The 21670-nt window shown below is 33.6% G+C and overlaps 2 protein-coding genes across 7 annotated transcripts; one reads left to right on the top strand and one right to left on the bottom strand.

The window, feature by feature from the left end:
• The first annotated feature begins 1262 nt into the window (after positions 1-1262).
• Positions 1263-5900, top strand: LOC112740904 (ranBP2-type zinc finger protein At1g67325). The gene is made up of 10 exons (XM_025789606.3): positions 1263-1446; positions 1776-1821; positions 3449-3564; positions 3946-4219; positions 4450-4520; positions 4642-4693; positions 4784-4893; positions 5018-5042; positions 5152-5303; positions 5555-5900. The coding sequence occupies exons 1-10, from the start codon at positions 1438-1440 to the stop codon at positions 5555-5557; spliced, it is 858 nt and encodes a 285-aa protein (XP_025645391.1). The 5' UTR covers positions 1263-1437; the 3' UTR covers positions 5558-5900.
• Positions 5901-8962: 3062 nt separating this feature from the next.
• Positions 8963-15443, bottom strand: LOC112740905 (squamosa promoter-binding-like protein 3). Of its 6 annotated transcripts, XM_072213554.1 has the most exons (7): positions 15153-15392; positions 13249-13328; positions 12563-12898; positions 12193-12433; positions 11952-12088; positions 11067-11267; positions 10119-10668 (listed from the first exon to the last, which is right to left on the bottom strand). In XM_072213554.1, exons 3-7 carry the CDS (start codon positions 12855-12857, stop codon positions 10394-10396), a joined length of 1149 nt encoding a protein of 382 aa, XP_072069655.1. In that variant the 5' UTR covers positions 12858-12898; positions 13249-13328; positions 15153-15392; the 3' UTR covers positions 10119-10393. The 6 variants fall into 6 exon arrangements, 5 of the variants coding, with proteins under 5 accessions (XP_072069655.1, XP_025645396.1, XP_025645394.1 ...); XR_011870514.1 differs by lacking the exon at positions 13249-13328 and adding an exon at positions 8963-9278 and having other exon boundaries at positions 10312-10668; positions 12193-12898; positions 15153-15397; XM_025789611.2 differs by lacking the exon at positions 13249-13328 and having other exon boundaries at positions 15153-15397.
• Positions 15444-21670: the final 6227 nt, after the last annotated feature.

Raw genomic sequence — 21670 nt, forward strand, 5'->3', positions numbered from 1 at the left:
GACGCCACCAATCACCGAGCTATCTAGCTAGGCATGGTTAGCAGATATTGTCGGTGCCAAGCAGGTGTAAGGTCTGCAAAACTTACAAACCTTCCTAAAATACAACATGACGGCAAACATGTAACTCATGAATAAAAAGCAAAAAGCAAAAACCATAGATAACTTAAAACATAAATGGTGACTAGTTACTTACCAATAACCAAGATTTTGCCTAAGTAACATGCGTATGCTCCATGGACACCCAGCTGAGCATTACTTGCTTCAACAGTGATACTTCATATAATCAAATTTAACCACTTTGTATTTTGCAGCTCACCGAATACTATAGTTTTTTTACCCCATATGAATATCTTTCCTACTCTTGAATTGGTGGCCCACCCGAAACTCAATGCCCTTGTCAAGGTTGTAATCGTCACCTAACGTACCAACGCCACAAAGTGGATCTTCCTCCATCGCATTAAGGTGCAGCATGATAGTGGCTAGGCACACTGGAAAGGTCAGGCACAATACAGGTAAGAGAAATCTTCGTTCTAACGGAGTATCCGCTACAAACTCATCCTCCTAAGAGCTATCGAAGGAACCATATGTCTCAGTGATATACTCTTCTAACTCAGAATCCTCCTACATGTGATCTTGTGTAGCATAATGCAACCAAGATGCAGCAATCGGTGGCCCAAGGGTGTAGATGTAGATGGTCAGCTCCTCCAAATATCAATGACCTCGGCGTATAGCTCTATAACTTGGTGTGTTAGGATTCTCCTATGAATATCAAACATCGCAAGCACGTGTTCATCGTCTACGACTCAGAAAAGCTTGAACTTGAAGCATCTGTTTGCCAAAGGAACGAAGAACCTATACCTAATTTTGGTAATCTCCCTCTCGACTTTGAACCTCCAGCTTCATTAATATCAGATTCTTCAAATCCCGTAGAGTATGAGTCGAATCCAGACATTCAAACACACCTCTTTTGTCTTTATCTCTAATACAATTGTTTACATAAACACTCACAACAACATATTTACTATTAGACATTTTTATAAAATATGTGAAGAAAATTAAAAAAAGGATATTGGAGTTACAATAAAATAAACGAACTCCTTATATAGCTAAAAATTATTGTCCCATTAATATTATATTTATACATATAACGATTTTTTTAAACATGTATCTTATTTTCGGTATGGATAAATTTATTATGAACGTATTTCGCCCCAACTATACACCAGATATGTAATAAGGCTTAAAAACATAAATTAGTTTTTGCGTTCAAATTTAGTATTTATTTTATTTATTTAAAAAAAAAACATATATTTAGTACGGGCCTCGCATTAAGCCATTAGCCATTTACCGCCCCACCCGAGAAGCAGAAGGGGAAAAAGGCGCTCCCTCTCTCTCTCTCTCTCTCTCACAACGCAGTCACTGCTCATCGGCATCGCCATGTCTCAGGTATAACGCTCTGGCATTCCTTCAATGCCCCTTCGATATATCGTCTGCCTCGAAAAACCCTAACACAATAACCTACCCTAATTGTTATTAATGGAGATTTAGGGTTTTGATCTATTACCAGATGTTACTTCGATTTCATGCCAATGAATTAGGGCTATTTTTTCTTTTTTCGGAATTTTCTTCTCTCTGCAGGTTCATTTGTGCAATTTGTGACGCAAGAACCAATCAAATTGGCGTTGATTGATTGATTGATTTATTTATTTTGAATTGTCGTGTGGGCTTGTCGAGGTAATGGAATGTGAATCTTAGCTTTATTTTTGGTTTTTCAGGTGGATAACAGGAATTCTTCAGCTACCAAGCGTGCTAGGACTGATGGTGCTTCCTCTTGATCCTTTTTGTTTTTTTTTTTAATAAATGAATATATATCAAATTATATATATTCTGATTTTTGTGGATTGCATTATTGCTATTCATAATTGAAATTCACGTGTGGAATTTTACGTACTATTATGCATTTGTGTACTGAAGTCATACTTGCTTACTTTCACAATCACCAATTTGTTACTTTAAGATGCAAACTCTACCTCAATGATTGTCCAAGATGTAGTACAACGGTAAGTGTTATCATGAACGATGTTCTACACTATGGTGTTGGTGTTCTCATGTGATTTTCTGGTGCATAGGATAGCATGTATTCGTTCAATTCGGTGTTACTTCATTATATTGTGATATATATTTGGAAAACCTTAGCTCAAAAGTGAGTTTGGAAAAATAAATGTTTTGGAAGATATCTATCGAAATTACTTATGCTGGTGTAGCAACAGAAATGATATATGTTGCAATATTAACATTGCAGTTTTGTTTCTTGTCATTATATTTGAAGTATATTCGAAAACTTTGTATTGTGTGTCTTTGCATTAGATACTGCATTACTAATTTTCTATGATGCACGGATATTGACACGAATTTTAAATTATTATAAGACACGGGAACACGGCATGTCGGCATGTATATATAAAATGTAAAGTATTTTTTAGATAAATTGTAATGATATTTTGATATTTTATTGATATTAAAATATAAATTAATTTGTTAGCTATTTTTAATGTTTGTTTTTAATTATATAAATTATTTAAAATATTTTGTTTCAATAAATAATAATATATACTATTTCTAAATTCATTTCAAGAATACATGTTAAGAATAAGATTGGACTCGCTAATATATGATAGTATTTAGATGTGTTCAAGCGTGTCTGGAGAAATTTTTTTTATGTTTTATTGAGACATAGTTGGTACAGAAGACGCGTGTCGGACGAGTGTCGATTAGTGTTATGTTCGAAATTTGTCCAACACGTGGACACGGCAACTCAGCAAAGTGTCGTGCTTCATAGCTAATTTTAGATTACGAGATATCTTTTTTAGTTTTGGCTCGAAGTGCATTTATGATGGAAAAGTTCTAATTTGTCATGAAATATTTCTTTTGTACGTATGAAACGTTTTGATTGGTTCTTTCAATTTTTTGGGCCCTTTCTTGATGTCATTGCTTGCTTGAATTTGTAAGTTTTAGTTCTTTTATAACTGCTATTTGTATTCTTATGTGATTTGTACAAAAATGTGTACGGACTAGTAACGCTTCATAATAATGTCATTTATATTTGAAAATATATTTTAAAAGGTGAATTGTTGTAATCAATGTTGTTTGGATGGCAATGATCACAAAAAGTTATGAATGTGTAATGTTTTATATTTTCCATAAGCAAACATCTATTTTACGGAAAAGAATTACGAAGGATGAAGGGCCAAAAACTTGTAGTCCAAAGGTGCTTCTCAACATTCTTACCACAAAAGCAACAGCTTGCTTGCTTTTATTGATATCTCAATTTGAGGAGAATATAATGCAAAACCCTTACAAACACAAAAATCTGCATATTTGCATAAAATCTGCATTTTCTATTGTTGAATGCCAATCTAATCACACTTCAATTGATTTCTGTTTGTAGGTAGTCGTAGAGAGGATGATTGGACTTGCCCCAGCTGCGGCAATGTCAATTTCTCTTTCAGGACAACTTGTAACATGCGTAACTGTACTCAACCGAGGCCTGCTGATCATAATTCGGTATGGTGTTAATATATTGTCATTGCAAATTTTAAAATACAAATTTTCCTCTTATAAATGATTTGAGGTTTCATTTGTTTCATAAAGCATTCTGTAAGGTGATTTTCCTCTTGCAAATGATTTACAAGGTCTCATTTGTTTCATAAAAGCATTTTATGATTTTCCTCTTTCTATGATTCTTGTTATATTGTGTTTATGTGCGTTTCATAAGATTTTCTTTCGAAATCAAGGGCAAGAGAATAAACGTAAATCTATATTTATGCTTAAATAACTAAGTTCCGACATATTATTTTATCCTTTATGCATACTCATGATGAACTTCTGCTAGTATTTTTCCTTCTTCAAATGAAGTATCTAACTATATACTAAAAATGGTTTCAGAAATCTGCTGCCAAACCTCTACAAGCTCCACAAGGTTACTCATCCTCAGCTCCTTATTTAGGATCCAATACTCCCTCCTCAATATATCTTGGAGTCCCACCATATGGATCTTCTCTATTCAATGGGTCATCTATTCCTCCCTATGATGTTCCATTTTCTGGAGGATCAGCTTATCACTACAATTATGCAAGTCGCCTTTCTGCTGGCAGTCCTTATCGGCCATTGCATTTATCTGGGCCAACACCCTACTCAAGCGGATCCATGATGGGAAATGGTATTTACTTTTTGCCTTTTCATTAGTTTCAAGTCAATAAAGTTTCATAAATCAGAGGTATTATGCTTCGTTATCATTTACACCGTTTATGAAGGGAGGGTAAAGGGGAAAGAGTGATCTAGCAATTGTGTATTTAATGTTATTTTTGCTGTTGCTTCTGTAATATCTCCTTTGTTGATTGGATCCTGTTCCAGTTAATATTAACCTTTTGGTTGGAAATTCCATGGCAGGTGGAATATATGGCATGCCACCACTCTTAGACCGATATGGACTGGGTATGCCTATTGGACCTGGAGCAATGGTATGACATTAGATGTTGAACGTTGTTGTTTATAAATTACAATGTTTGGACAAGACTGTCATGCTGTATAATTCATCTGTGTTGCTAGTTGGAATTTAATAGTCAATTTCTGCCTGAGCAGGGTCCTAGGCCGGGATTTTTTCCTGAGGACAAGGCTCCAAAAAAGGGTGCAGGTTTGTTCTATTTGGAATATTTGTATTTTTAATTCAACTGAGAGTTTCTTGATGTAGCATTGTTTCTTCCACTTCCTATTTTTCATGTAGATGCAACTCGTGACAACGATTGGACATGTCCAAAATGTGGCAATGTCAACTTCTCATTTAGACCTGTATGCAACATGAGAAAGTGCAATACACCGAAGCCTGGATCCCAGGTCTGCTGCCTTTACATTGAGCAAATTGATTTATGTTAATTTCTTTTATATAGAAAAAATGTCAATTTATGTTTGACATTCATCGTTATTGTTTACAATTGTTGGATGTGAACATGTGCTGCAGCCCTCGAAGTCAGACAAAAATTCAAGTAAGTTGGCAAAGCATCTGTCCCTACTTGAATGATGCCTTTGTGGCTTTGGCTTATGTAGAAGTGTAATTGTTAATTATGTTTCCTGATTTTTGTACTTGTCATTCAGAGCAAAAGATGCCTGAAGGGAGCTGGAAGTGTGACAAGTGTAACAACATAAACTATCCATTCAGAACCAAGTGCAACAGACAGAATTGTGGTGCTGACAAGCCAGCTGAAGCAGAGAAATCAACCTCACCAGCTCCAGATCAAAACGATCAGGTTTGTTGTGGAAAATACTTGCATTTTGTTAACATTCAAAGCTTGTTGCAACATCTATTCATCTTACAAGATCTGTGTAACATAATGAACATTTTAAACTGGCAAGCCATTGTGAAGGTGTTATTTAAGATGGAGTTTCATCTTTGCTTTCTTTCATTTGGATCTTTTTATTTCAGCTTTACGTATGTGCTTAATATTTACTTTATATTTATCCATTGCAATATTTAATTTGCAATTATTTACTGTTCCAGTGAGTTCTAGGACATATTTGAGGGTTGAGAAGGTCCAGAGTTGTCATCAAGCTTTGCCCAATTTCGGTGTCTGACAGTCAGTCTTGTCGTCCTCTATTTGAAGCAGTTGTCAATTCACATTCACCTTCTCATTATGTGTGTCAAGTTGTTGTATTAACTGAGATGGTATTTTGGTCTTGGATTGTTGTGATGCATGTGTCAGCCAGCTTTCCTGGCAAGATTTTAAAAGTCGGTTCTGGAATTTCACAGATAGGTTTCCTATACTCTTCAGAATCAACTCGTTATTCTAGTGGTAATGTTCCCATATGCATTTAGGTAAGTTACCAGTGGCAGAAAGGTTATTGCAGCTTCCTCCCAGTTCTAAGTTTTCATTTGGTTCTGGTTGTCTGTTTTAAGTTTATCGTTAGATGAATAGATGCGTCAAAAGCATGTGAAATTTGGAAGTTTAGATTATTTAGCTGTAAAAGCGTCTGCTCGTTATCCTACCTTCACTATTAGGTGCATCAGCATTTCTAAATCCTTTTTTGTGTCATCACATGTAGCACTTAATTGATGTTTAGGAGTAGATTAATTTTGGTTGATGGCAGAATTTTAATAGGGTTATTTAACACGTAGCACCTCTTGCTATAACACGTACAAGGTAAGATCATCACTTGGAATGTTGATCACTACATGAGGTTTATGATATATCACACATTTTCCTGGTTTCCTGCATATTCTATGTGGTCACATGAGTGGATGATTTCGAAGAAAGTTATAGAAATTTTCTATGTCAAGATGGGGTAGTTGTCGACAGTCCAAGTCAATTACCAACTTAGCAGCAAGTTCACTGCTCTACGATCTACACGTTGTTTGACTTTGTCTAAACGGAATAGGAGGGAGAAATAAACTAGGTAACCTTTCATTGTATTTAGGAGCCATCCATTGCGTGAAGAACATTGTTTTGTTTGTGAACAATGAACCATGGTTGAGAATACTGAATGGAAGGGAAATCGAACCATTCATGTCCGTGGTTTAAGTCTGGTGTATTATGGTCAGGCCTATTTAAAATAAATAAATAAATGATCACATATAAGTATAACTTAATTCTTGTTAGATGGATTGGACAGTCACAACTCTAGTCATTCACATCACGAATTCCCTCACATTACACACACAACACTTGAAGGTTTCCATCCATTGCTGGACAGGTTTCGAATCCTGAGTGCAGTATTTGATTTGTTATTCAACTAAAGCCTCAGGCCTCAGGTGCACATTTCTTTTCTTGTTTGTTGGGTCAATGAATGACACAGCTTTGTTGCTTGTTGATCCTTTAAAAATAAGGCTGGCCAAGAGTCAAGCCCAATTTGTAACTGAATCACCAATTACTAATCCTAAAGTAACAAATCCCTTTTGTCCAAAATAAAAAGCAACAAACCCTTGGAAACACGTTCCTTAAAGCAAGTGAACTTCCTGTTCTTGCTTTTCGCAATGAGCCACCGACACTTGCTGAAATCAGATTGGCAGTAACCATGTTACATAACAATCACTGACATTCTTGATCACTAGTGGGCAACGAGTGGCTGCCAATGCTTGTACGAGAATCATTGTATGGCATTGTTTTTATCATAACTGGCTGGGTAGTGCACCTGATTGTGGCAACTAGATGGTGGATGGACAATTATGCAGTGGCTAAACGGTTTTGTTCTATGTGCTTAAACGTTAGCGAGGAAAAGAAGGGATGTGATTCGAGAACTCTGTTGAACTAATATGACTAGCTGGTTTAATTAGGAGTGTGCAAAAAAAAAAAAACTGGTTTTTTCAAATAGAAAATTGAACTGAAACTATAGTTTTTATAAAAATCAGTTTATTAAAAATCAGGTTTTATGGTTAGTTTTAAATCAAATTAAAATGGTTTTATTTAAATTCCAAAATTAATTTTTACATATTCTTTCTCTTTCTCTTCCTTCACTCTTTCTTTCTCTCCTTCCTCTCTCTTTCTTCTTTTTCCTTCTCTTCTCTCTCTCTTTTCCTCTTTCTTCCTTCTCCCCCTTCTCTCTCCCTCCTCTTTGTATCCCTCTTTCTCTCTTCCGCTCTCTCTCTCTCTTCCCCTCCTCTTTTTCTCTCCCTTCTCTCTCTCTTTCTCTCTCCCTCTCCTTTTTTCCTCCTCCTTCCTTTCTCTCTCTCTCCTCTTTCTCCCTTCCCCTCTCTCTCCTTCTCTTTCTCCCCCTCCTCTCTCCCTCTCTTCCTCTTTCTCCCTTTTCTTTCTCTCTCTCTCTTCTTTTTCCCTCTCTTTTTTTCTTCTCTCTTTTTCTCTCCTCTCCTCTTTCAACCCTCCTTTCTCTCTTTTCTCTTTTTCTCTCAGCCTTCTCTCACTTGATATTTTTCTTCTTTCTCTCTTTCTCTCTTCTCTCCAAAACAAGAGAGAGGAGAAGGAGAAAGAGGGGAGGAGGATAGGGAAAGGGGAGAGAGAGAAAGAAAGAAAGAGGAAGAGAGAGAGGAAGAGGGATAAGGGGAGAGATAATGAGAGAAAGGGAGAGAGAAAGAAAGGAGAGAGAGAGGGGAAGAGAGAGAAAAGAGAGAGAGAGAGGGAGGAAGACAAAGAGAGAGGAGGGAGAGAAAGAGTGAAAGAGTGAAAGGGGAAGAGAGAGAAAGAGAGAGAGAGAAAGGAAGGGGAGAGATGGAGAGAAGAGAGAGAGGGGAAGAAGAAAAGGAGAGAGAGAAAGGGAGAGAGACTGAGAGGAGGGGGAAAGAGAGGAAGAGAAGGAAAGAGAGAGAGAAAATGTAAAAACTAATTTTTTATATGTTAAAATTAATTTTAGTCTATAAATCAGTTTAAATTCATTTTTTTAATTAAAACTGGTTTTATTTGTATGAACTGGTTTAAATTGGTATACTGTATTATAAATTGGTTTAAAATCAATTTTTTATGTGACAAAGTAATTTGGTTTAATATCTAAACCATTTAAAATAGTTTAGTGCAGTCAGTTCAATTATGAAAACACTGAACCATAAACATCCCTAGGTTTAATTCGGTTTTCGTACCAGTGTTGAATGAAAGGGTAAATTTGAGATGTAGCAATATCTAAAGGTATCGCTTACTATTGATTTTGCTGCCCCTTCAATGTAATACCTGCTATATATCTGGTTTTAAGTAAATTTGAAAATTAAGGTTTCTCTTCCAAAAAAAAAGTGAAAAAAGATTCAGAGGCCCCTAAAATTTGCAACTAAGTTTTAACATCAAATGAAACTACTGTAGTGCACTCGTGCACTTTGTCAAGTCTAATATAGAAGTTAACTGTTAAAGTTTTACTTAAAAAATCCCACGAAGTGGTTCAATTTACAATTTTACATATACATTGAGTGATTCGAGTCTTGTATATATAATAATGTAATTAGTTAAAATATAATTTACATAACAGTATTATATACACAAGTAGCATGAATATTATTTAAATAACCAATAAACTTTACATATACTATCAAATCAATTCAAAAGCCAATGAACTAAATCTTTTTAAACTCAAAACTCGGCTTATTGTTTCCATAGAGTAGGACAACACTTAATTAAATATCAGAATAAAAAGTTACGTTAATAATGTAAAAAAAAAAACCTTCAAAAATATCATTTATATTATTTAGGGGGCATTCACCATGTAATTGTTAGTGAAAAATATTGCGACTATGGGTGGGGCTCGTTTCTTGTGTGATGCTCAGTTTGCTAAGCAAGGACGCTCTCAACTACCTGGGAAAGAGATTGTAATAAAATTTAGTTTGTATCTTATGGAAATTAAAATGCTTGAAAATAAAACAGTAAAGAGTTTTGATATGTAAAAGTAATGGACCAATCCTATAAAAATATAAGAAAGTCATTGATCAATTAAATTTTATTCCAAAACATAAATAAATAGTACTTGTATACTTAATTAAACTCAAAATTTCAAATGAAGATAATTTAGAGAATTAATGTTATAAACTATTATTAAAGGCATATGTTATATGATGATTATTTAGATTGTTTAATTTGATATTGAGGTTAATTTGGTAATGTTATTACAATTATCAATTATAACTTTATGTGGCGTTGTAAGTAATCAAAAGTGTGGATCTTATATAGACGGACAATGTAAAATTAGAACCAACCAATATCTTTGTTGCTTAATGTTTATAATCAAAGTTGTATAAACAACTCTGAACTGTCCAAATAGCATTTGTGTATTATGAAACAATTGACATCTATTTATAGTCATAAGTTTTGAAATATTAATGCACATAGTATTTTTAACATAAAATTATGAACCATTTTTGCCTTTAACTACAGTCTTTTCATCTTTTTCTAACATGATTTATTTATTACGTGTATATAAAGTCCTTTACCTTTTCTCTGTTAAAAACAGCTGCTTATAAGTTCTAAGCTTTCCAGGCATGCTCACAGTGAAGGCAGAGAATTAAATTTACAGTTATAAAATTCAGCTCAGTTCAGTGAACAGGCGTTTAACTTCCATGTGAAATTTTGGAAAAGCTTCCAAACTCCTTAATGCAATGACTTTCTTCATGGCACCCAGGATTAAATAGAAACCAAAGATTAAAGCACTGGAAGAAGGTATATAAGGTAAAAGAGTGTAACGTGTTATCAAATTGTCTAGAAAACATGTCCCACTATTCAGAAAACAGAGTCACACACACAGCATACAAACAAGTTCTATAATTTTCCAACTCCTTTCTAAGTAGGGAAGCTAACATTCTAATAGAGCAAAAGATGATTAGATCCTACAAACCATTTTAAGTAATGAGGCCGCGACGAAGCTGGAAATTCCTCGTTGTGATAACACCATTGGGATGATTGCGTTCACACAATGTTTAGTCCAGCTGGTTGCAAGGATAGCCAGAATCATAGGGTGGAGCACTAAACATCTGAAACTCTTGGAAGCGATTGTTATTATCACAATCTGAGAATGGGATACACATGTTAGGATTGGCTGGTTGTTGATCGAGGTGAGAATATTGTGATGAAGCGAGAGGGAAACGTGGAGTCATAGCATATGTAGACCATGAATTGGTTGACAGAAGAGAGAGAGCACGGCTGACATCTTGTGTGGGGTTGGGATCGGACGAGCTAATAGGATCTTCTTTCCCTGCAATAGAGGTATTATATTTCTGTCATTGGATAAAACTTATATCATGATCTTAGCTAATGTTTCTAGTTACTAAATGAAGGAAACATTTCCCCATCATAATTGTTGCTCAGGTAGATTCAGATCATAACATTATAAATATAGTCTTGTTTGATCTAATTTATCAGTCTATATTTGGAGGATCTTTTAGAGCGATATAGTTAACCGTTTTATCAATTTAGTTTGATCCTACCTGCCTTTGCATGCCTTCATTGTTTTAGGAATCACTACTATAAGTATATATTAGGAAGAAATCAACATGGCCTAAAGAATTATGGCTGTATGATGATGAATGAACAAACAAATTTAGTGTGAAATCAAGAAACTTCTGAAAGAGATAAAACAATCCAGGAAATTACCACTGGTTGCCATGCCTTTGGATGCAAGGTCACTAAAATCATCAGAAAGCATAGTGACAATACTTGGTATCTTGTCGAAGGCTTTCGCAGGCCTCATCAGGAAATCTTTTGTCTGGGGTAGCCTGCTGTTTTGAATATCTTGCCAACCTATATTCGTAGCAGCTCTTGAATAAACGAATGGATTCATTAATTGCCTCGCATCTGCAGAATAGAAGTAAAAACATGTAGATATGTTACTAATACTCTACTTGCCACGACATCAACTTTTAAGGCCATCTTCGTCATAGATGTCGACACATTGAATACTTTATTGTCTATTCATGAAATTGTAATAATTTTTCGCGATTACTGATTGGATGTGCCTACTTGGTTACTGTGAGTTATTACAGTGTAACCTAGTATTGAATATTGATCTAACAATTTTGAAATGAAAGAACACATTAGAATTTTGTTTTTATATATCAGGTTATTAGGTGCCTAATACATGCAACAAAGATATACAGTGTTATTGCAGAAGTTGCAATTAACTGTATTTTCAAGTTTAACATATACATGTTTTTCTTCAAGTATGTGCTATCAAGTTTCCTTTAAGAATTAAGAACACTTCATTGCCCTATGTCTTGTAAAGGAAAACAATAGATTATAAGATAAAATATATATCTCCACCAAAACCTTGACATCAAGCATATCAGCAAATATAGTACTTTAGGCAAAATTAGGTAAACTTTCCATTATTCATATGTTAAAAACTAGCCAATGACCAAAGGGAAGTAAGGGAAGGGGTTTTGAATCCTTCCCTCTTTCCAATTTGCACTCTGGAAAAATGAAACTCAAACAGACTCTAAAGGGGGAAGGGATTCACACTAATCAGAGTTATAATTATACCATAGGGTGATGAAGACAGAGGAGATGTATTTAATTGGACTGCTTCAGGCTGAGGTTTGCGACGCCTTGCATTGTGATCTGAAAGACGCCGTCTACAGCTTCTCTTTTTGTCATCAAACTCTGATAGACCGTGGAACCTTCAATATCATGTAAGTGAAGTTAAAAAGTTTTAGCCAATTTATTTAACATATGCCAGAAATATGCTACTATTACAAAATGCCACTTGCATAAAAAGATTAACCTGCTGCATTGCTGGCAAAATCGGCGTTCAAAACCAGCTATAAGCACCCTAGGGGATTTGGAATGGCTTTCGCAAACCCTGTGTTTGCGATGGTAATCTTTAGCGGATGAGAGGTCTAGACCACAGCCTTCAACCTGGCAGCTTGGGTGTTGTAGGTTCTGACTATTGGCCTTACATTTCTTTCCAGTATTCGAAGATGAAATAGGAACATCAATGGAAGATGGTTTCTTGGAATCACTTCCTGCACAAACATCCTCAAAGTACAACCGTTTACCAAGCTTTAAAGTGAGCAGTGGTTCACCAGAGGCAGAAGAGGGCTCTGGTGCTGGAGAATTTTCAACTGGCTCTTCCTTTGACAATTCTTTCTTACCAGTTGAGTCGTCTTGAGAACGCTCGAAAGTGAACATGGTTGTGGATGCTTTGCTATCCCCATTTGATGATGAATTCATGGAAGCTGATTTTGAGCTCCTAGATGAAGCATGAATCAGTTCAGAACCGGAACAAGCACTACCACCGGACGGATATATCAGCCCAACATTGATTTCTCCATCTGCTTCCATGCTCCAATCCGTTGGTTGCAACTTGGAATTTTCAGTTGGTTTTGTATTGAATGAGTATAAGTTCTCCCAGTCCCATTGCCCAAGAGATTTAGCATTCCACTCCATAGTAAGACCTCAGAAACTCGCAAACCAGTCGTCACTGTAATCTGCAAATTACAATCCAAATGAAGCTGCCACTGCATTAGTTTGTCTAGAAACAAAGAAAAATCAAACAATATTATCAGTATACAATGTAGCATAGCAATAATTAAAAATCAGAGAGATTGAACATGTCAATGAAACCTCAGAAACTGGACTAATGAATAACAGAATCCAAAAACACCAACATTACCAGTATAAAATGCAGTATAGCAATAATTGAAAACAGTGCTAACTAAGAATATAACAATTGAGAAACAGCGTCATATTTTAAAAAATTCTCTCTGTGTTTAATTTATAAAGGAAAATATCAACCAATATTCTTTCACAGACAACCAAAAAGTTACTTGTTCCATACCTATCTTTGGTTAAAACTCCTGTTATTTTTAGCCCTCAGCACAAAGCTAACCAAAAAACCAAACCAGATAAAGAAACAACCTGGCAACAGAACAAATACACAGCACATAGTCACAACTATATTACTAGTGTAAATTACAACAGTGTAGATCACAACAGCAACAGGTCTTATCCCACCGATTAGAGTCGACTATATAGATCAAACAATGTTTATGAATTATGCCTATAAATTAGTTTAACAGGCGAATTCCGAACCTGAAACAAAAACCAGAAGCTACTCATATAAACCCAAGAGATCTGTGTATCAGTGTGTTGTGCTAGTCCATTCCATGAGTTGAGTTCACAGGCAGGACCCCCCAAGTTTACAGTTACTCATTTATCTCTCTCCTAGTAGATTTAAAGTGTGATGTTCTTTTGGTAAATTTAAAGTGTGCACTAAAATACTCACCTAATCAATCTGTTACTATAAACTACACTGTACAGTTAAATTCCTTAGCAGGTTTTCTCAAATACTGTTCCTCTAGAAGCATTTAAAAGGGTCATTTTGCAATTGATTAATCTTTTTTATTATAGAAATAATAAATAGCACAAGTCCCTATTGATGTGATGTGTTTACCAATTCCTTCATATATGCCTGGAGGGTATGCCTCTGTGGATGTGAATATGGTTTAATTTCTTCCAACAAACATGCAGTTACCAAAACTTCGTTTTCAAACATTAGAAAAGCTATGAATAAATCTGAGTTCATCACACCACCTTTGTCAGGAGTCGGTCATTGAATGAGACCCCACAATAGTAAACAAACCCAGCAAATAATGACTCATTGGCCATTATCAGAAGCTCCAGTTTTAGGCTTTGGTTTTTCATAAAAGGCCAACAACCCCACCCTCCAAATCATAAATGCCAGAAACAAATCCAACCTAGACCCCCCAATAAAGCAACTTTTTCTGATGCTCTAAAAATCTAATGAGGGAAGGTGGAGTGAAGAAGGAAGCTTATCTTAGAGCCACTATTCTGAATTTTTCTGGTCCAACCCTTTAAAGATTTTTAATAATTATTTCATGAAAATGGCACATTAATGGAAGCCAATGTGAATCAATTAAGTTATAGGTTGGTCTCTATCTCGGGGCTTTGCTTAGTACATTTGAAAAGTATTGGTCCCCTATACCCTCAAAAAGCACTCACACATAGTATTGTGTACCATTTTTGCTCAATAGAAATTCCACTTTTCTAAAATGATTTCTGGCTTTCTCAGCAGTGACACTTTCCCACGAAAATCATAAAGCAAGAAGAAAATGACAAACACAGCAAAGAGGAAGGTTTAAACAAACATTTTTCTTTCTGGGCAAGGCCAAAACCCCGGCTTCAAATTATCAAAGTTTTCAGAGAAAACTGTGTTGCACAATCTGATTCTACTGCCAAAAAGGAAATAACCCCAGAACAGAACTAGTACAACACATGAATCATCAAGCTGAAATTAACACCATTAGCTAAAAAAAGCAAGAAAAAGATTACTAATTTAGTTCCAAGTTCTCATCTTTATACAGAATAATAATAATAATAAAGCAATGGGAATTGGAAAAGGTACAGTGAAAACAGTGGTGCACCCATTTTGTTATGTGTTTTCTTTCGTGCCATCAATCACAGAAACAAAAGAGGATGAAGCATAAATGCTGAGTGGTGGAATATATACATATATTTAAAGGCTTGTCTCTTAATCATCAGCACAGTGCTCAATGCTTTTGTGAGCTAAATCAGGAAAACAGTAGATAACAGACTCATGATTCAGTATTTTGTTATTTCCCTTTATATACAGATTCTTTTGATTTTTGTGTCATTAAAAGAATCAAGCATTTAAATTGGAGAGAGAGAGAAAGAGAGAGAAACAAAAATAAAAATACTCACAGAGAGAGCGTGAAGAAGGTATGCAATGTGAACAAGAATTGTGAGCATTCATTCATTGGTTTTCAATTTATTTCATTGTTGAAGGAAGGAAGGAAGGAAGGATCAGAAGTTTGTTACCAATAACAGTAACAGTGTGTGTGGTGGTGAACGTGGTGGTACTACCCTTGTGTTGCATTATTATGAGACATCCTCTCTTTCTCTCTCTCAGACTCGCTCAAAAACAAAACACACACCAATTGTGTTGTGTGTTGTTTCTTCTGCTTTATTATTATTATTGCCACTGTCAAAGTTAGAGTGAACAGTGTGTGCTTCCTTCCTTCTACAGCTCACTCACCTTCACAATCGACAAACTTTGCAAAACGACAAAACAACACAGGATGACAGGACCAATAATAAACGGTTATGTTTCTCTTTTTCTTAGTTTCTCGCAGCTTCCATATTACTATGTTAAATTGTTATTTAACTGGAGAGACAAAATGGATCCCAAGTTGTAGCTGAGAAAAATAATTTTGAACCATAAAGATGATAATAACAAATTTTTAAAAAATATATATTTTTTATAAATAGCAAAAATTTGTATATTTGATCTAATTTTTGTTTGAAAACAATTTGTTAATTGATTAGAAAATACATACAAAAATTAGGTAAATTTAATCTTTACTTGCAAACCATTTTTCTATTATGTTTTAATTTTGGTTATTCGGCTCATTTTTTTCGATATACACCTTGTGCCTTATTATGGAGATTGGTGGTGCTAAATCTGAATGTGGTGGCAGTTTTTTTTAAAACATAAAAAGAAGAAATCGGACCATAAAATTTTTTTGTTAGAGAAAGTAGGTATACAAATCGAACGGTCCGATTTGTGTGAAAGAAAAAATTTGAATTTGAGTGTAGATAATCAAACCGTCCGATTTCAATGTAGTTTTTTTTTTTTAAATTTCGGAGGAGAGCAAATTGGACTGTCCGATTTGATTATTATATATATTTTTTGAATGTGTCAATAAAAATCGGACCAACCGATTTGTTTTATATGTGTGTCTGTGTGCAACTCATCCCGAGTTGACAGATCTTTTTCTTCTTCTTTCCTCAGCCCCTTTAGAACTATGGTTTGCGCTTGAAAAAAATTATAGTGAAGTTTATGTTCATATGAGGGAAAAAAATAGATGATAGAGTCGTACTAAAAGTATATTATTTTTGTAAGATTTTGTTACAAACATCTGAAGGAGTGGAATTTGTTTGTGAAAATCTGTTAGATATTGTTATTCCATTCACAATCTCATTTGAAAAATTAAAAAGTGTAATTTGTGAGAAGATAGATTCTGAAATGTCAAGGAGAATATCATGTATTTTATATAGGTATCCTATACTGGTATTTGGTGGATTCGTTCAATTCCAAACCAAATATGTAACTGATGAAGCGAGCATGCAAGAGATGTTTTCAATGTATATTGAAAGTCGCTCTCAGATGTTGTTCTTTGAGTTGTATATTGGGTTCGAACAATTTGAAGCCGACCAAAATATTGAATGGGACGATTACAATAGTGATAATGAGAAAGAGTTTGAAAGCAATTACGAGATTGTTGGTCCAGATGGAGACAAAAATCAAGATGACGGCACTATGGAGGTAAATGTGACAAAAGTGGCAAATGCACCGGCAAATAACATCCATTTGAGGAGTCATCTTTCATACACGCTTTGAATTTAGAGGTCATGCATGCTCCAGAGTTTTCTGAATATATGAATGCAGGTGCGTAATTGCCTATATTTATACGAAGGATTAGAATTTTTTTATAATTTATATTGATCATGGATTAATTAGTTACGTGACATGTGAAAATATAATTAATTAGCATTTGTTTATATCTTTATTTAGTTAAATTTAAGATAATAATTTTTTTATTTAGTTATTGATTTAGTTAAATATTAATAGTATTTATTTATGTGTTTATGTTTTTGTTTAGTTAAAATTAAAATAATAACTTAATGTAAATTTTATTTATATTAATATTGATGTAGTGAGTATTAATATTTTATATTAATATTAATATAAATATTAATATTGTGAATATTGATTTTTGATATGAATATTTATTTATGTTAGTATTAATATTAATACTAATATAGTGAATGTTGATTTTTGATACGAAGATTTATTATATTAATATTAATTACTTGATATGATTAATAAATTATTGGTAAATTTTACTTTTAATTTCACTTATTAAATATTTGTTTATTAAATATTTATTGTATGGCTGTTATCGTAGTAGAAATTTCTATTGTAGCGGATGGTGAATTTATTGTAGGAATGGAATTCAGTGTCAGAAAAACTGTCATTATGGCGATGAAAGATTATACCATCCGCAGAGGATACGCAAATATTACGTGGTTCTAGGCGATGTAGGTAATATGGGGTCGAGGGTCATAACCATAGTAGATGCCGTCAGTCTGATGGTGCAAGTACCGGCAATAATGCTCAGTAGAGTCTTATATTTTATCTGAGTTTTACATTTTATCCAAATACTCCATGATATTTGAAACTTTATATTTTATTCAAGTACTCTCTGACATGTCTAGTAATGATACGTAGAAAAGTTAAGTACACAACAACTACTATCTCGTCGCCTATTTTACATCTTTCACAAAACTCTTGCACTTCGTAGCGTCCTTTTTGAACGCGGACCGGGTGAATCAATTAGCGCTACGACGTGGCGGATCAACTCTAAAATTGTAGTCTTTACCTGTCTCATCTGGAGTTGGTGTCTCACTTGTATACATCAACCAAATTACTTGAATATAAAAGTAACATCACATCTACTAACAGAATATCCAAATATGAATACAATATAATCAAACAACAAAAAACTAAACTTGTACTAGGCTCTGGATCATCACCATGATCATAGTCGTCATTATGGGATTCTTGATCTCATCCTCATCCCCATCTTCATTCTCATCGTCATCCTTACCATCCGATTGCTCTACTAGATAGTCATCACTCTCGTGCTCAATGGTCTTAGCATTTTTTTCAATTAGATCCATTGAAATACGTTGTGAGTTTTGGCTGTTAAGAATCCCTTGACCATCGTCACTCCTACTAGAGTCTCCAGATACTCTCCCTCCAGAAGTACTCGAGGAAGTGCGGCATGAATGCCTCGCGTCCAAGGAATACCCACGCAGCATCATATCAGGCTGATGGTTAGATTGTGATTGGCCTGTGTTTGCACCCATGAACCCAAGTAACTGGCTAAATAAAGCTTCATCTCCTGTGTCAAATTGTAGAGTATTCCAATACTACTGGTGTAATGGGTATGACGGGGTAAACTATGTTTGAGGTATATATGGGACCGAGGACTGTGGTTATTGTTGTTGAGGTGGTGGTAGCGGTGGCGGTGACGGTGACTGGGGCTCCTGTTCTTGATTGTCATCATCACTAACGGGATTATCCTCATCATTCTCTCGCACCACAAGATCCAACAAGATCCACTAACACTTCTATACACAAAACGAGATGCCCTACATAACGCTCTGTACAGGTGTGCTAAGCATGTCGATCCCCAACTATACTGTCTGATACTGCCAAAATCACGAAGCAAAGGCAGAAATTTCAAGTGCACAGCTATCCCAGACTTGTCTCCGAACAAGATCGTACCAAATAACAACATAATGTGGCACTTCACGTACCTCTGAATGCTATTTTCGTCAATCAACTGCAAACGATCTTTTAAATTTTGAAGTCACGTCAATTTTATGAAACTTCCTCTACAGTCTAACTTTCTTGGTGCAACCCCCAAATTGGTGCAAACACTCAACCTCTAAGGCTTCGTGACTACTCATAGTCACTCCTGTCACTGAAAAACTGTTTGTCAGAAGACCAAGATTAACAGTCACATCTTTCAGTCTCACAGCACACTCACCAATCGGAAAGTAAAATGTGTGTGTGCTTGGGTGCCACCTCTCTATTAGAGCATTCACCATTGCTGATTTATTGAACTATCATAATTTGAAAAACATGATAAAAACCAATAAATCGTAAATGCTCCTCCACATTCGGATTGTACGGATCTAGAGGCAGTAGGTGATTACATGTCAATATTCATAAACTCTACAAAAATATAGCAAAATATTACATCAAACAATTTTTAAAAATTATAATTAATTATAACTATAATAATATTAATATTCTATTCTACTCTATTCACCCACATAAATATACATACATACATCAACATACAATACATATTCATAATACCACAAACCTAAATATTTGTCAGATAATTTATTATTTAAATATTAATAATTACTAATTTACCACTAAAAATTAATAATTTTTTAATAATGATAACTAATTTATTAAAATAATATTAAATTTACTATTAATTAATTAATTTAGTAACTAGCATATATGTATAAATACAGCTGTTATGTAGGTAAACTGAGATAGGTGGATTTGGCCTTTAAAGATTGGCCCAAACGTCAATGGAAGGTGGTCTTCAAGTAGGAAAGCTAGCCTCTCTTTGGAATTGATTTTTATGGGCTTCAATCTTTTTATGGCTTGGAATGCGAGGTTTGGAAGAGAATAAAGTGTAATCTCTCGCCATTAATTTTATAAGAATAAATATAAAAAAAAAAAACAATAAAAAATTAAAGATCACACTTTACACTTTTAATTTTTTTTTTTTTAACAATTGAGAATCCATTCCCTTCCCGTTTAATTGGATTAATCAGAAATTTGCTATCAAATAGCTTCGGTTCAGATAAAAAAAATCGGTTCGCAACAAATCAATTAAAGAATTAAAAAAAATTAGTAAAGAATCGAAAAAATCCGTTAAAAAACTGGTTAACTAGTTAAATGGTCTGATTTTTTAGTGGTTAACCAATTTAAAATAATAAAATAAAAAATATATTTTTTCTAAAAAATACATATTTTATGAATAAATATATTATTTTATTATATTTTATTTAATTCTAGTTCTAGTTTTTAGAATATGGACCTTTAGGCACATCTCTATCATTTAGCTTAGATATTCCAATTTTAGAATATCATTTTAGAGATTCGTGATCAGAACCATAGAGAGTGGAAAGGGAAGTGGCTAGTCATGTCATTATATTGTTGAAGGTGTTTGGAACGGTGTTTAAAAGTTATTGTCTAATTATTAAAAAATATTAAATAATTAATTTTAAATTTAAAATATAAAATTTAAATATTTAAAAATTATTATAAAAAATAAATTAAACAAAAATTAGATATCAAATAAAAAACACCATAGAATTAGTCAATATAGAATGTAAAGGGAGTTGTTGTTTTGACCAAAAGTTAGGCACCATCATTCTCTTTATGCCCCTCCACCAGCATGATCAATGGCATATATAGACTCTGAAAAAAAAATTGTTTAATTTCTTTTCTCCCATCCATTGTTCAATTATACTAAACATATGGTCTCTAACAAATTTTTCTTGTATCATCTATGTTATTTAATAAACATATTAACATTTTCATTTCAGTCTTTTTGACGTAAAGATTAATTTGTCTATGAAATAAAATTTGGAAATTGATTTAATTTGTTAGTTAAAACTAATTGCAGACTAAAGTGTTTAACAAAAAAATTTATAGGATAATAATAATAATAATAAAGAATTGATTTCTTTTTAAATTTTTAGTAGATTGAATTTTTTTTTACTTTTTAAGAAACTAATATACAGAATTTGTGCAAAATCTTGAACAAGGACATTTTTATAGATAATGACTTATTTAATTTATTTATGTAAAGAACCCTCGTATTAGTTTTTCAAGAGATACAAATACACTTTTGAAACTCATATAATGAAAAATAAATAAAAAATAATAGAAGTTACCATTTATGAAAAAGTGAGGATAGGACCCTATACATTATTCTAAAAATTAGTAATACCTATCTTAATTAAATCTTAAATTAAAATAATCAGAATATATATATATATATATATATATATATATATATATATATATGTATATATATATATATATATATATATATATATGTATGTATGTATGTATGTATGTATGTATGTATGTATGTATGTATGCAGGGACGAATCTATGTTCTTTGTTGTGGGGCAAGCGTCCCACTACAATTTAAAATTTTTTTTAGTAGTTTATGATAATAATAGTTATTTGTCCAAATTAAATTATTGAATTTGATCCCACAATAATTTTTTATTCAACTTTTGGTACTTAATAGTTGATTTAAGCATTACATATTAAATGTTCATTAGAATGATCAATTCTCAATTTAAATGAGATTGGTGTTCTTTTTTAGAAATCAACTCGAAAGAGTATTATTTATCTTCTTTTGAAATTAGCTTTAGTTTTTTTCGTAGCAACTGCATTAATTGAAAGAACTTTTTCAACTATGAATATCAGTAAGAATTGACTTCTAATTGTATGAGAAGTAAATTTTTAAATAATTATTGAGTGATATATATAAAAAGAGAGATATTTCGATTGTATTGTTAAGAAAAAGATTACTCAATTTTTT

The sequence above is a fragment of the Arachis hypogaea genome, chromosome 14, assembly GCF_003086295.3.
Source record: "Arachis hypogaea cultivar Tifrunner chromosome 14, arahy.Tifrunner.gnm2.J5K5, whole genome shotgun sequence".
Taxonomy (NCBI): domain Eukaryota; kingdom Viridiplantae; phylum Streptophyta; class Magnoliopsida; order Fabales; family Fabaceae; genus Arachis; species Arachis hypogaea.